The sequence below is a fragment of the Bacillus rossius genome, chromosome 1 (genome assembly GCF_032445375.1).
Source record: "Bacillus rossius redtenbacheri isolate Brsri chromosome 1, Brsri_v3, whole genome shotgun sequence".
Lineage (NCBI taxonomy): Eukaryota > Metazoa > Arthropoda > Insecta > Phasmatodea > Bacillidae > Bacillus > Bacillus rossius.
In genome coordinates this window covers 322,930,517-322,946,991 of record NC_086330.1, presented here as the reverse complement: position 1 = coordinate 322,946,991, position 16,475 = coordinate 322,930,517, and the positions used below count along the sequence as shown (strand labels likewise).

The 16,475-nt window shown below is 37.9% G+C and overlaps 1 protein-coding gene across 2 annotated transcripts in view; it reads right to left on the bottom strand.

The window, feature by feature from the left end:
* Positions 1–16,475, bottom strand: part of LOC134527975 (uncharacterized) — a 144,758-nt gene that overhangs the window by 20,852 nt on the left and 107,431 nt on the right. For both annotated transcript variants that reach the window (XM_063361094.1, XM_063361095.1), the window contains one exon: positions 6,221–6,452. In XM_063361094.1, the coding sequence (XP_063217164.1) occupies positions 6,221–6,452 (232 nt within the window). The remainder of the gene's footprint in view (positions 1–6,220; positions 6,453–16,475) is intronic.

Here is a 16,475-nt window from a genome sequence, read left to right as displayed (position 1 = left end):
AGGGCATTTTGGTGTAAGAAAAACTGTACAGTATGTAAAAGGATTTTGTATATTTAGAGACATGTACAGAACTGTGGCTAAGGTAGTCAGGCAGTGTTTACCATGTGCACAGACAAAAGTAATGAACAGTAAGTGCAAAGGAGTCATGCAACATGTGTTGGCAACTAAGCCCTTAGAGGTAGTATGTGTCGATTTGTTTGGTCCGCTACCACAGGGAAGGAGTGGAGTAAAATACATTTTTGTTGTTCTTGATGTATTCACAAAATATGTTAAATTATACCCGATCAAACGAGCAACTGCTCGAGTGGTAACAGAGAAAATTCTGGATGTGTATGTAAAGGAAGTAGGTGTACCACAAAAGATTATTTCAGATAATGGACCTCAATTTCTGGGAGAGGTATGGAAAACATTAACTGGTATTCTTGGTATTGCACTAGGCCATACAGCAGTGTACCATCCAGCTGCTAATCCAGTTGAAAGAGTGATGAGGGAACTAGGTAGGTTATTTCGATTGTACTGTAGTGAAAACCATAGCCAATGGGCTAATATTGTGAGTGAAGTGGAAGCTATTATAAACAATGTTTGGCACGAAAGCACAGGTTTTTCACCAATAGAATTAATGCAACAAATGTTACCTACTTCAAAACTGCAAGAACTAATTGGTTATCCAGACAATGATACGGTGAGAGTAAAAGACAAATTGGAAAAGGCAGGGAAAAGACTGTTGTCTAAGGCAGAGGAAAGGAAAAGTAGATTTGACAAAGGAGTTAAACCTTGTGTTTTTAAAGTAGGGGACGAAGTACTTATAGCATCCCATAAATTGTCTTCACTGTATGAACAAAAAATTCATAAGTTTTTTCACTTGTTCGATGGACCTTTTGCAATAGAATCTATTGTAGGCCATAATGTTTATAAGGTTAATGGTGTAAATTGGCATGTATCATTGCTAAGACCATGGAACATAAAGTAAGACATTGTGTAAAGAATAAATAGTGCTGAAATGTTTGTATGTAAATGTGTAAATTAAGGAATATGTCTTAATACAGTTTGGAACTTTCTCGTAATAGATATACAATTTAGTTATCACTACCATTGTAAAATAGTACTTGTATTTTTTGTGTGTGTTAATGAAAGATAAATAGGTTAGCCGAGCTGACTAGCAGCTAAAAGGGTTGTAATTGAGCTCCCCTTACCTTTCGGCTAGCTCGGGAGTTAGGAATGAAGGAAAAGAGAGTTGGAAGGACTGTGGGTATTTGTTATGTGTAATAGGTTAGCCGAGCTGACTAGCAGCTAAATGGTTGTAAATGAGCGCCCCTTACCTTTCGGCTAGCTCAGGAGCTAGGAATGAAGGAGAAGAGAGTTGGAAGGAACTGTGTGTATTTTTTATGTCTGAGGATCATGATGTTTTTGTGTATTTTTTATATAATGGTTAATGATACTGGGAAATGTAAGTGAATAATGTCAACAAATGGAATTCAGTGTGTTGAACAGAATTAAGTTTGTGTGTATTTGGTGTAAATGTTGAGGTGTAACATTTTGATTAGAAAGTTTGAATAAGAGGAGTGATAAGGTAGTGTGTTATAAAAAAGTTTCTTTGTTGTGGAAAGTTTACTAGGAGTTTGTGTCTTATGAAGTTGATGCATCTATATTAGAAATTATAGTTCATGGATTATCAATATTGAGCAGACTAGTTCTAATTTTGAAATAAGTGTTATCCAGAGGTTGAAATTAATGGTAGTGGTTTTGTGAAGTCTTAAAATTTTAGAAGTTTTTTTTTTTTTTTGGGATGGAGTATAGGAAAATTTTGTGTAAACAGTTTTGAAGTGATAGTGTTGTCAAGTTTTTGTTAGTGCAGATATGAAGAGTGGAGATATTGGTGGATTTGTGGGTTAAAGTGGTTGTTCCAGGGGATTTGAGGAGTTTGTCATAAGCAGCAGAGAATAATGGTAACTGTGGTTTTTAAGGGATTTTAAAGAAGATAATTTGTTTTGAGGTTATTTGTTGTGGTCGTCGAGGTTTCTGCCGAGGTGTAAGTTTTTGAAGAAGTTGAAGTTTTTGTGTTTATCGTTGTCGAGGTGGTCGTGGAGACGTAATTCCTGGAGTTGAAGATTTTGTCGTCGTCGTTGAGGTAGTTATGGAGGATATTACAGCTGGTGTTGAGGTTCCACGGTTGTAAAAGTAAGTTGTTCAGAGTTTTTTGTTGTTATTGAAGATTCTTCGTTGACCAGGGGGTGTCTGCTTGAAGCTTGTAGAGAAACCAGTTTCAAAGTTATTTGTATTTTGCACTAATGAGAGGAAGATAACCATTTGTGGAGAGTTGTTGACACTTTGTAGTAAGAGATATGTTTTTGAATTTTTGCTTTTTAATGAATTGATGTTATAATTTTTTAACTAAGTTTTTGAATTTCTATATAAACAAGGGTAGTAACTACTGGATGCATTTATTTCTCAGGATGTTTTGTATTTATTTTGTACAGATTAGTTTTTCACTTTTTGTAACTTTTCAATTAAATGTAGTGTTAATTTAATTGAAAAGTTGGGGGGGTAATGTAATGTTGCAGAACCCTGCCCTCCTAATTAAATAATTTTTCTTTTAAACTATTTTCATGAATGTAAATATTTCTTAAAAAGTCTTTCTAATGATATTTTACAGTTTGTTATATATTTTAGGGTTGATATTTTTTACCTGCTATGTTTTTAAGAAGATATTTTGTATTTTATTAGACATTTTTAATCACTACTATTTTTTATGTAATTATTCGCAAAGAAGTCGCTGTTCTAGATTTTTACCTGTTTAGGCCTACTTATTCAGGTTTTTCTCAATAAGTTTAATTTTGTAAAGTAATTCGTATTATAATTATTGTTCTTAAATTTTATTAACGTGTTGTAATATAATTATAAATCACGGGACTGTGTCTGGGCTTGTGTGATGGTTAGAAAGAGAGGCATGAGAGGCCTGTAAGTGTGAGTGAGAAAGGAACAGTGCTTCCCCACCAACCGAGATAAAGATGGTAATTTCCCCACTGCGTGGGAACTGAGTGAAACTGCTGTCTCACGGTGTGGGAGAGAGAACGAGAATGGGAGTCCCCGATTTTGATGTAAAATTGAAAAGAGACTGATCAGGGGAAGCCCAGAGTTCTATATGTACAAGGTTTTTTTTATGTATTGTAACTTGTCCTGTGATTGGCTTGTATCGGTAAGCGTGAATGAAGAGTGTGTGTGATTGGTCGGTGAGGTCATGTGACGTCTGCTCCCTGCGTGGAGGAGACCGTGGCAGGATTTCACCAGTCGTCTGTCGAACGCTGGACGAGTAGGTCGCGTTCGGTGGCTTCTCGCTAAATTATAATGTAATTTACTAATGGATAATTTCACGTTGGTGGTCAGAGCCAGGCCGAGTATTAAATCAACCTAATTTGTTTTATTTTCTTTTGAACAGTATTAAATTAGAAATTGCGGCCACCTTCGTCGGCTTTTGGCTCGGGGCGAAATTCGGTTTCGCTGGGTGCGGCCCTGTTTGAGGTCGCACCATCTTCGTGTACTAGTAAAAACATTACTGAAGGTCGATATTTTTTCCGGTAATTCTCATCACGCAAACTACGAGCAATTTTTGACAGTCAGATATACATGTGGAACGAGTGAATGAACCATTGTAAGTGTTTGTATTCGTCGGGGCATTCTGTTTTAAAAAAATAAAAAAACAACAAAAATTACAATCGGCGTTGAACTGTTTATTTTGTATATAACGAACCGTTATAGAGTTTTACTGAATACTGTAAGATACATGTTTAAGAAGGTCAATGTCTGATGTGTGGAAGTCTGGAAGAACTGAAAATATGAAAGAGTTAAGCAGGAATCGCACAGAGCAGCCCGGCACTGTACGGCATGGCCCTGAACCCAGGGGAAAATAAAAACACAAGTAAAATCACTAAAATCACAAGGCAGTAAGCATTCATGTCGCAGGAGAATAGTTTGAGCTCTCTGTTGGCTGGTAGGGGTTTGTGAGTGTTAAAAAATTCCAAATTAATATTAAATAATATATTCAATACTTAACACTTAAAAAAAAAATTTTTTTTTTTGAATGTGTTTCAGTTTTATCAACAAAACCATCTTCAAGCTTAGATGTGTTTACTGGTTAAGAAAAATTATTTCCTTAATTTTATATATATATATATATATATATTATATATATATATATATTATATATATATATATATATATATATTATATATACAGTAAACTCTCGCAAATCCGTGGGTGTCGGGGATTTATGACCTTCGGATTTTTGAAAACTTCGGATTTTTGAAAAATTTTCATTAAAATACAAAAAAAAATTCTAAAAGATAAGATGGTATTCAATGAACATGTAATACTACCACAGGACGTCATAATAAACAAGACACTTGGAAGTTAACAGAATGGTACGTAAGCAATACCAGTATAGTCCATTCATAGTAAATGAAGCACCCGAGAAATTTTTTTTCCTGAAAATTTACAGCCTGGCCTGATTAAATTTAACACACCCATTTGTTCAAGTTGGTAGTAAATTGTGTAAAAAGTAATTTAAAGTCATCTTAAATTAAATTAATGGCACCCGAAGTCGCACTTTGATGTGAAAGAGCTAGGCGTAGCAATGTGGCGTGCGCTGAAACGGGAAGCCCCTTGATAAGGGGAAGTGAATTTAGGAGGGGCGGTTGAGAGAAGCGATACGTAGCTGGCAAGAGACTCAAGGCCACTCCCTCACAGACACACGGCCAGTCCAGTTAAACTAAAGAGAAACGGGAGAAATAAAAAAAAATCATTTGTTAATTGTACACTAGAACCATCAAAAAATCTGAAATTTTGGCACAAAACAAAAATAATCGGGGAAAAAATGGTAAAACTCACAATAAAAGCTTATACAAAGCTATTATTTAACATGCAGCATATATTTTGTGTTGGTTTATAGTGCACTTACTAATGTTCGTATAAGAAGAGAAAAAAAATTGGACAGTCCGTTTAAAAACACGGCAGCAGTAGCTTGTGCGACGTAAGTGGGAGTGCGAGAATCTCGTCTAGACAGGCTGGCGGCTGCAAAGGCAGCGGATGCATGACGTCATACGGCTTACCTCTCCCTCCCAGACAACAAACCATCTCTCTCCCTCTCTCCAGCCCTCTAGCCATTTTCTGCGTGTGAAACTGTCAACATCCTTCCTCCCCTACTCCACACTGCATGCGACGAAAGCCAGGTTGTATAGTCCATTCCCGGTAAAATGAACATTTTTTTAAGGCCCCCCACGGCAGCCATTTACCGTTAATTTTTTGATACAATTTGTTTGTTAGTTACAGAACATTATTTCTGCTGGAAAATCTCTGAAACTTCAAAATTTCTTTAATGGAAAAATTTAGCAGGGCGGTTAGAGTATTTATTTTTACCGCAAATGAACTATACTCACCTTCCCTCCGGCCAGCATTCCCGGCGTGTGACGCATGACAACTACAGTCGTGTGCCGCGCACAGCTAGGAAACTTATCACTGGCAACATGTTTCACACACTGACACACGGTGCCCAGAGCTTCAGGAAAACCTACGCGATTTCCAACCTACTCTAAATATCCGACTGGAGTCTGTTTACGAAAAGCATTTAAGAATTTGCTAATGCCCAACTGTTTTTTTTATATCGGATTAAGAGGAGTTAAAATGGCTAAAAGGCATGGTTTTGAAGTTTTAGGTGTAAAAAACCGTTAAAAAATTTCTTGAAAGCACCAGAGGAAAAGGCATTACACCTTTATCTTTATTTTCCCGCCATATAATGTTACGGTCACCGCTCAAATTTCACAGTTATCTGACGGGAACGAGATGACTGCGCGCCAGTTCAGAGCCTTTTACCGCGCTATAAATATCAGTGAGCGTCGCTCTTATCATCCACTGAGAATAGTGATACATACATCTAAACAGTAACGATCATGTCACTTCGGAAATACCCCGGATTTCTGAGAACTTCGGATTCTCGGGCCACGGACTGGCGAGAGTTTACTGTATATATATATATATATTTTTTTTTTTTGCATTTAGCACCATCCTATTAATGTTTTTCTATAAGGCTTAACCATTGTACATGTCTTTCTTTTTCATTTTACTGTATTTTGCATAATTTTTTCTTGGACTGCTGTGTTTGTGTGAACTGCTGTGTGAACGCAGTGTGTTTCGAGAGGGCATCAAGTGGATGTCTTGTCAGACCTACCGGAGATGCTGGCTTTGGTCTGGCCCCAGCCAGACACGGTGCAGTTGAGGCCGGGAGTGTAGCGGACGTTCGGCGAGGGCAGACAGATGGGCCGCGCATCGCCGCCCAGCATGACGCCGCGCCCTTTCAGCCTCACCAGCGCAATGTCGTTGTTCAGCCGCGAGCCCTTGTTGAACTTCTCGTGGAAGTAGATTTCTTCAATGTTCGCCTCCTGCTCCGTTCCCTCATGAGCCTGCAGATAGTGGCTCTCCGTCACCGCACACAAGTACAAAATGCCACGGACAATGAGATGGTCCTTGGACCAAAATAAGAAGAAAATCACAGTTTACCTGAAATCTCTAAAAACCTACATCGCATCCTCCTAAATTAAGATTCTTCTCCCTGCATAATAAGCCTAGGCAATGCCTTTGGTACTTCAGATAGTCTTTAATAATATGCATCTTCAGGGTCTCACAAAATTAAACAGAGCTGCATGAAAATGTGCTGTGTCTAGTAGGTCTTTTTTTATTTTATGTGCATCAAATATGGAATTTAAATTAAATTAATTAATTTATCCTTGATGATAAGTAACCTGCAATATATAAGCTTATAAAAACCATTGTTACTGTTAATTTTTTATTTTTGGTTTCTTGGCTAGGTAATAATCGGTATCTGATTTTATTTGAATTTCACTTCATTATTGTATTTGTAATTCCTTTCCAGACATTTATTTAGTTTATAAAATGTAGAAAAAATTAGCAGATGTAGGGACAGTGAAGCAGATGTGTAATAGTCTTTAGTCAAATGTTCTGTAAAAATTATTTTCATCAGCCTATTAAAATGTAGTACGAAGTTGTTAAACACCACTGCTATGGAAAAATCATAGAAAATTTTATGTACTGTACCGAGTTTTGTGATTTGCTGAGAAAACCATATCTTGTAAAAGGTGTGTGTGTTTGATATATACATATATATATATATATATATATATATATATATATATATACATATACATACATATACATACATATACATACATACATATACATGTATATATATGTATGTATATATATATATATATATATATGTATATATATGTATGTATATATATAAAAAAATAAACGAGTATAATGTACTCTGCAATTATTAAGAACACAAAATTTAAAAGTTTGTGAACTATTTTCTTTAATTAGCATTTCATTCTCAAATTTAAATGAATAAAATAATGAAAAAATTCAAACTTTTCCTCCTGCTTGCAGTGCCTAAATACGTACAAGGGAGCATATGTTATCAACTGTAATTGTATTATGCTTAGATTGCAGTATAGAGTAACAAGTGACCACTGTTACCAGATTGATACTATGCAGCTTGTTAAGGGGCCTCCCTAGTAAAAATGTTTAGCGCGGTGGGCCACTGGCCACGTGCTACTGCCAGTGGTTGGGCGGGGCGATATACCTGAGACTGTCGCCTGCGCCGTGGTGGAGGGGGGAGAGGGCGTTTCAGCGAGGGGGGGCGGAATAATGGGAGGGTTGTCATTGTGTGGAGTCCATTTGCTACTTATACCTGCGTTATCTGCGAACAAGATCGTGGCAAGAAAGGTGACTGTTTTTCCATTTCGCTACATTCAACCAAAAGATAATGTTCTCATATTGCCTTGCTTGCTTCCTGACAGTGTTTATTAACTTGAAACATTAAATAAGTGTTGCGATCCAGTCCATATCCATGAAATGCAAACAATCGTCAATTCTGTTTAAAACATTTATTTTTATTTTTTAATTAAGTTCTACATAATTAAGAGATTTACATACATTACAAAAAATTCTGTCACCAAAAATTGATGCGTTAGCTTGTGTTTTCAGAAAAAAAATTGTAAAAGTTATTATAATTAAAAAAATTTCCAACATTATACTTTAGAACTGACATTTGTGTGATGAATGGTTTTGCACGAACATTATGCTTTCATTCATAAAAGTCTTCCGCACCGCGACGAGAAATCACGTCCTACTAATAGATTGAGTAATAAAACTGGGAATAAAATGATGAAAAATAATATTTAATATTTTTACTCTTAGACACAAATCAACTTTTGAAATCGCAATAACGACAAAAAAATTTTTAACTTACTTCCTGAAGAAAAAGTGCATGTCAAACTCACTTTAAAATTCTGTAGAGAAAAAAATGTCAGGGACAAACAAGTGTTCCCACCAACGACACATCGTCAACTTTGTATTCTAGGGTTCACATCGTATTTAGTTACACTAAATATTACAGCATATTATTATTTTCTGGCACTTATTACATGTTTAGCATTTTATTTTTTTAAATATTTTTTAATGACTTTAACGTTGCATAATATGATGAATAAATATACACGAATGAACTGGAATCCCGTTCCGAGTTACATACAGACTATTTACGAGCAGTGTAAATTTCTCAGCTGTTGCAACAGCGGCCTACAGGTGTATTCAGACTGCAGGCTTAGTCATGCTGAATCCACCTAAGTTCAGATTTTATCGAAGACAAGTGCGGGTGGTATGGAAGAACTCAGTGTGCACTGACTGTTGTGCTCAAGGTGTCAGTGAAATGTATAGCTGGATTCACGGGCGAAAATCTGTAGGATTCCCATGAGGCCCGCGGGATAACGTGAAGATTTTGCAAATGCAAGCGGGCCCCCTCCGATGGGCTTTTTTATTTCAGGGAGGTTCGGGCCACCCTGAGATTCTCCCCTCCTCCCGGAATGTACACATGCAGCTGGAATTAATTTTTAGCCAAGTACGTCATTTGGTGCTGTATTTAGGCTGTCAAAGAAGATACGAAATATGGCTGCTTTGATAATTGACGATAACTCCTTTTTATTGTGAAATAGTACCCATCTACAACGAAATCCCTAAATATATCACCACTACTGTTGGGGATTTTCTATACAAACTATCAAAATAATTTTGGTTTCGTCACTGTCACTAGCTGTTATTGTATCATACTGTTACGTTTTCCCTGCGGGTTCGTTAAGGATAGCCCAATTAATAGATTTTATTTCACACACACAGTTTTATTTATTACCACTACTTGTCACTTACAAATACTCTTCTAAATTGGCAGATAATTAATTACACGTAAAAAAGGTCAATTCTCCAGTCACTCGTTTCACACACCTCGCTGGACCGCACTTCCGGCGCAACTCTCGCCGCAGCACCCCTCGTGGGTCTCCGCCGCGGGACTCCGTCGCCACACTCCGCCGCCGCCGTCACACCCTTCGCCGAGATCCCACACGACTCACTCGCAACTTCGCCCGGGACTCCGCCGCGCCCGCGACTCTATCGCCCGGAACCTCCCGCCGCGGGAGAACTCCCCACTCAGACTCTCTGCCCTGGAACCTTCGTCCAAGGACTTCGCCACTCTGCCGCACCCGCGGCACTATCGCCCGGAAACTCCGCCGCGGGAGAACTCCCCACTGAACTCCTGATTCTCTGCCCTGGAACCTTCGTCCAAGGACTTCGCCACTCTGAAGCACCCGCGGCACTATCGCCCGGAAACTCCGCTGCGGGAGAACTCCCCACTGAACTCCTCAAAGGTCGGCCCAACCTCCTTATATAGCCCTTGGGTTCCCGTCCAGAACAATCGGGCATGTCTCCGAAATATCGCGCGACCTTCGCCGTCGAAATGTCCAGAAACGCTTTGTGAGTCCTCGAAGGACGCGGCGGCTGCTCAAAGTACGCCGATAAACGCAACAAGCATCGGGTTCCCACAAAACGTGCCGATAATCATGTCTAAGTCCTTTTATTCCACAGTGCGGCCTCTTTTAAGTAACTCGATCTGAGGCAGGTGCGCGCTGCGACGGTCAGGATGTTGCGAGACAGTATGACACGAGATACCAGGGAGAGGATGCGGGTGGAAGGGGGGCGCAGACAGGCAGAACGAGCGCGGCGTTGCCAAGCACTGCAGCCAAGCGCGATCGTAACATTTCCCCCTCCTTAAACCTGTTCGTCCCGAACAGGTAATGCATCTCCTCCTGGAGGTCCCCATGCTACTCGAAGTTTAGGCCTCCTGCCTTTCCTCCATCGCGGGCTGTACAGTCTCACCAGATAACCCTCTCTATCATTAGATGTAGCTTATCTTGTCACCCGGCGACACTTCTGCGTCGCAGGTGCCCCATGTCGTTCAGCCAGCTGCCCGAGACGGGCTGACCGATGCCTTGGACGGACCCGATACTCTTGAGTGCATTGCTTATTGCCTTCCAACAGTTTCCTTGTTTCTTCCCTTTTTCTCTTCATTTCTTCTCTCCCAGCTACTTGTTCGCACAGCATTTCTTCCCGGCTCTTCTTCGTCTCTTCTTGGTTCCTCATTCCCTCTTCGTTATTCTGAATATCTTCTGGACTGCACTCAGTTACTCCTTGCACCATCTTCATCACTCTTTGTGTTCTCATTCTCTTCTCGGTCTTCCTTCCCCTGTTCTTGGTCTTTCTTCATCTCTTCTTGGTATTTCTTCATTTCTTCTTTGCACTTCTCTATCTCTTCTTGACTCATGTTCATCTTTTCTCGGCTCTTCTTCAGTTCTTCTTGGCATTTTACCCTCTCTCTTTGGTTTATCTTCATTTCTTCTTGTTCAATATTCCACACTTTGTAACCCATCTTCACTACTTCTGTGCTTTTCTTCAGCTCTTCTTTCATCTTCATTTCCTGGCTGTTATCTTCTCCTTGGCTAATATCCTCATGACTGTTTTTCTCTTCACTGTTCTTCTCTTCGCTGGTCTCCTCTTGGCTGGTCTCCTCTTGGCTGGTCTTCTCTTGGCTGGTTTTCTCTTCGCCGGTCTTTTCATTGCTGTTCTTCTCTTAACTATTTTGCTCTTGGCTGTTTTTCTCTTGGCTATTCTTCTCTTGGTTTATCTTCACTTCGGTCTTCATTTCATTCTTCATTTCTTCCTGGCCATTCTTCATTTCATCCTGATTCTTCTTCAGTTCCTCTACACTATTATTCGACTCACTCTTCTTTTATTCATGGTGGTTCTTACTATCCTTCCTTTCACTCTTCATTTCTTCCGTATATTTCTTTATACTGGTTACCATTTCTTCCTTAAAGTTCTTTGTACTAGATACCATTTCTTCCTTAAAGTTCTTCATACTAGCTAACATTTCTTCCTGACCCTTATTTATACTGGCTAACATTTCTTCCTGACCATTCTTCATACTGGCTAACATTTCTTCCTGACCCTTCTTCATACTGGCTAACATTTCTTTGTTATATTTCCTCACACTGGCCACCATATCTTCCATTTTATTATTGATCTCTTCTAGGGCAGCCCTTATCTTCCTGATATCTTCTACACTTAACTCTTCAGCAGCCATCTCTCTCTAAAGGATTTACTAATTAATCAACCTAAATATATTTTTTTCTAATACTGTTCTTAATTTTAAATGACCTAGCCGAACCTTATTAAACTAAAAATATCTCTCTTACATTCAAAACTAACACTGACTACAGTATACTCAAACTAACTCTAGAAAATTTCAAATTCACTAAAGTTGTAAACACTAACTATATTCTCGTAAACTAAATTCTATCCTTAACTTTTATTCTAATACTCTAACTGAATCCTAAATCTATTAATTAGGGCTATCCCACTTCTGACACCAAAATGTTACGATTTCCCTGCGGGTTCGTTAAGGATAGCCCAATTAATAGATTTTATTTCACACACACAGTTTTATTTATTACCACTACTTGTCACTTACAAATAATCTTCTAAATTGGCAGATAATTAATTACACGTAAAAAAGGTCAATTCCCCAGTCACTCGTTTCACACACCTCGCTGGACCGCACTTCCGGCGCAACTCTCGCCGCAGCACCCCTCGTGGGTCTCCGCCGCGGGACTCCGTCGCCACACTCCGCCGCCGCCGTCACACCCTTCGCCGAGATCCCACACGACTCACTCGCAACTTCGCCCGGGACTCCGCCGCACCCGCGGCACTATCGCCCGGAAACTCCGCCGCGGGAGAACTCCCCACTGAACTCCTGATTCTCTGCCCTGGAACCTTCGTCCAAGGACTTCGCCACTCTGCCGCACCCGCGGCACTATCGCCCGGAAACTCTGCTGCGGGAGAACTCCCCACTGAACTCCTCAAAGGTCGGCCCAACCTCCTTATATAGCCCTTGGGTTCCCGTCCAGAACAATCGGGCATGTCTCCGAAATATCGCGCGACCTTCGCCGTCAAAATGTCCAGAAACGCTTCGTGAGTCCTCGAAGGACGCGGCGGCTGCTCAAAGAACGCCGATAAACGCAACAAGCAACGGGTTCCCACAAAACGCGCCGATAATCATGTCTAAGTCCTTTTATTCCGCAGTGCGGCCTCTTTTAAGTAACTCGATCTGAGGCAGGTGCGCGCTGCGACGGTCAGGATGTTGCGAGACAGTATGACACGAGATACCAGGGAGAGGATGCGGGTGGAAGGGGGGCGCAGACAGGCAGAACGAGCGCGGCGATGCCAAGCACTGCATCCAAGCGCGATCGTAACAATACGAAAACATGTATGTTTTGTGTATTAATTTACGGTATTCATCTCTGACAAAAAAAAATCTTTTTCGATAATAAAGTGTAGGCAAGGTAGAATATAAGGCTAATTTTAAAATAAAAATTGAATAAAGTATTTTTTGCTTGCAGTAGTTCAAATCTTTGAATTAATTTAGTTGTTTGTTAAAAAAAACCTTTTAAAATCAAATAAACTACCTACTTCCTAAATAGATAAATAGCGCTTTAAGAGTTCACACGCTTTTATTAATATTTAAACGCCAACATTTCAAATGTAGGTTTCACATAATGATAAAATCTTATCTATTTTCATGGTTACGCCTAATGGAAATAATACACAATTTGTCATATATGTTTTTTATGCTTTCAATAACTACTATACTTATGAGCAAATTTCAATATACATTAAACTAAGGAACTCTGCATTACTTTTTAAATCTATGTACGACACTAACAGAAATTGAAGCATAAAGTAACATTTTTATTTTTTAATTAATAAGTATTTCACCAACGTGAGCTATGCTTTCATCTCAATGAAGCCACGCTACATAGAGGAAGTGGAAATGTATTCAGTCATAAAAACAGACCCTCCGGATCACAGAGTAAACGAATGAATGGAATTCATAGCATTACCAGGGTTTTAAGACATATTTTCGCTTCTACTCAATCGCAACATCTCACTTAGCATGTATAATGATATGGTTTCAGTAAACATAACATAAAACATATTCGCCCCATGTACAGTAGAGGAAACTAAAATGTTTGGAACACTGTAAACTAATTGTATTATCATTTCTGTAGTCGCTCGAAGCGGCAAACTATGTATTATTGTTCAATAAAACGAAATATTAAAACAAACCAACAATAACATTACGTTCAGACAATTCGTTACGTGAAGTGAATGTAATAAAATACACAAGACAGTTTCTTAAAAATACACACACCATTACCAAAACACAATCTCATAAAAATCATATAATATTCCATGTCGACTTAAAATTATTATCTATTATTCACCATGATAATTTCTTGCGGGTAGCCAGCAGCAAAGGGACACAACTTTTATTCATTTAATTAACTTTGACCAAACTTGTAAAACCTGGCATGAGCAAAGTAAGCTAATTCACAATTTTATTTTGCGTCACAATATTAAACATCAACTAGTAATAAATTAAGAGTTTGCTTCGCTTGGTAGAACATCGAATATAGTCATCTCCAGGTATTAAACTGAATTTTGAAAGAGGGACTCAAGTTTCTGAACAAGTTGTTGACTTTCCTGATGATCCATCGACAGTTCGTAAACGGTCTCATCGTCGGGATGTCGAGCTTGGGACCTTTTTCCTCACCATAGACCCGTGGTCTGTTCTACCATTCGCATAGCTATCCCAACCTATACAAATAGCCGAGTGCTACTATTCCCGTTGCTTCTATCATGGAGCTCGCCCACAGTCGTACTTCCCTATCCAGCCTGCGTAATACACGCGTCCTACCTGCTAGCCGCCAAGAACGCGTCCATTTGTGAAAAAGCCTCACTCGCTAACAAATACTAACTCATTAATTATAATATGCAAAACATAAAAACATTACATATGCGATAAAACAAAATTTGCTGCTGTCATAAGCCGAAGAAAAAGAATCAAGTTGAAATACCTATAACATAGACAGATAAATCTAAAATAGAGTTATCGATAGTAATGTTTTAATAAACATAATAATGTATGTCATATTACACTAAATACGTGTTCTTACTAACAATCGAATTTAAAAATAATATAAATAACTTTTTTCTTCTTTTTCAACCATAACCGCATAGACGAAACAATACCTTTGATAAAAGATTTTGTATAACTATACGACAGGACTAAAAGTACATTGTACGTAATAAGTATTTTCTTATAGGAATTAATGCTGCAGAATATACGAATAGAGGTAAATATGTATTGTACGGATTAGCGCCAAAAAAAATCGTACAAATATGAAATAACTTTCATTATATGCTATCTTACGTCCTCTTTTCAGAACCGCCTGCGGAGATAAAAAATTCCAAATACTTTTGGAGATATGGCCGTTCTTATTTTGCTATACCAGACGTGTGTAATAATTTGACCGTCGCCATTTTATATTTTGCCGTGTGCGCGTGAATGTCTAAATAACAGAAATTTTCCATTAGGTAAGGTTAGTTACATTATAAATACTTCAAAATAAACCGAAATTAAAAATAATATCAATTTATTTTACATGTTGTATAGTTTTAAGTATTTATAATGTAACTGACCTGACCTAACAAAATGGGACAAAGGTAGATTAGGTCAGGTCAGCTACATTATAAATACTTTGAAACTGAACAGACATTAAAAATAATAAAATTAATTTTATTGGTTGTTTAGTTTTAAAGTATTTATAATGTAGCTGACCTGACCTAACAAACCGGGAAAAAGGATGAACAGAATAAACTCACGTAAGTTTCTTTTTACATGATGTATTCGTTCGCGTGAGAGTCCTAAGATCCACATAAAGTTCTGCCATTCCCGATTACACCCGAATATTTACCTTCGGCCAACCTCGGGATTTATTTATTTTTGCGCAGGAAAAATGAATTGAAATATTAAAAGTGGTCGGATAGGTTAGCTACATTAAAAAAAAAAACTTTAAAACCATTTGGATGGTTAGTTAGGTTATTATAGCTACATTAAAATAAACAGAGAAATATTAATAAATAAACCCGAGGTTGGCCGAAGGTGAATTGTTCGGGTGTAATCGGGAATGGCAGAACTTTATGTGCATCTTAGGTTTTCCCGTTCGGGAACATCGCAAAAAAAAAAATGATACTTGTAAACAAGCAACCGTTATCGCCGCACGAGTGCACAGGATGAAAATTAAAAAATTCGATATCTCCAAAAGTATTTGGAATTTCTTATCTCAGCCGGGATTAATGAAAAGAGGAAGTTTAAGAGCACAGAATAAAGGTATTTTCGGATTTTTAAATTTTTTTTTTAAAAAAATCGCCAAAAAATGAAGATTAAAAAATTCGATATCTCCTAAAGTAATTGGAATTTTTTATCTCCGCAGGCGGTTCTGAAGAGAGGACGTAAGATAGCATATAATGAAAGTTATTTCATATTTGTACGATTTTTTTTGGCGCTAATCCGTACAATACATATTTACCCGAATGGATTCAAATGCATAGAATTTAATATATTGTCGAATTTATTTGGCAATATGCATGTACGAAAGATTGAATTTGAAATGAATTATCTGTTTTTAACTACAAATATAATTTTATAATATCTCACTTTCATTCAAACTTCAGAGTGTCATTTTCAACAACAAAATAGCCACAACTTCACTTAAAAATATTCTAACTTGATACTTATATTTTATAACTTTTGATGAAATTAAATGTTAAAAGTTTCATTTAAGTTCGAAAGGAAACATAAATATAACGTTCAAAATAAATAACAAACGTTTTGTCTAGTTAGGAGTTACGCGTCATGCAAATAAAGGAAAGTTAAACTTTTCAGTATACGGCTGCAATAATTATAGAGGAAAATGCTATTTTTTAATCATTACTTTTAATTCCCGTTTGAAGAAGAATAAATCGAAAAGTGCTATACAGAAAGTATGAAGTTGAAGTTCAATATTGGTTGTCAAGTAAGTTCAAGATCAAAATAAAAAAGAAGAAAATTTGTTTTCTTGAATCTACTGTTTTCAGAAAAGTATACATACATACAATATTTTTTAGAGCTGGGC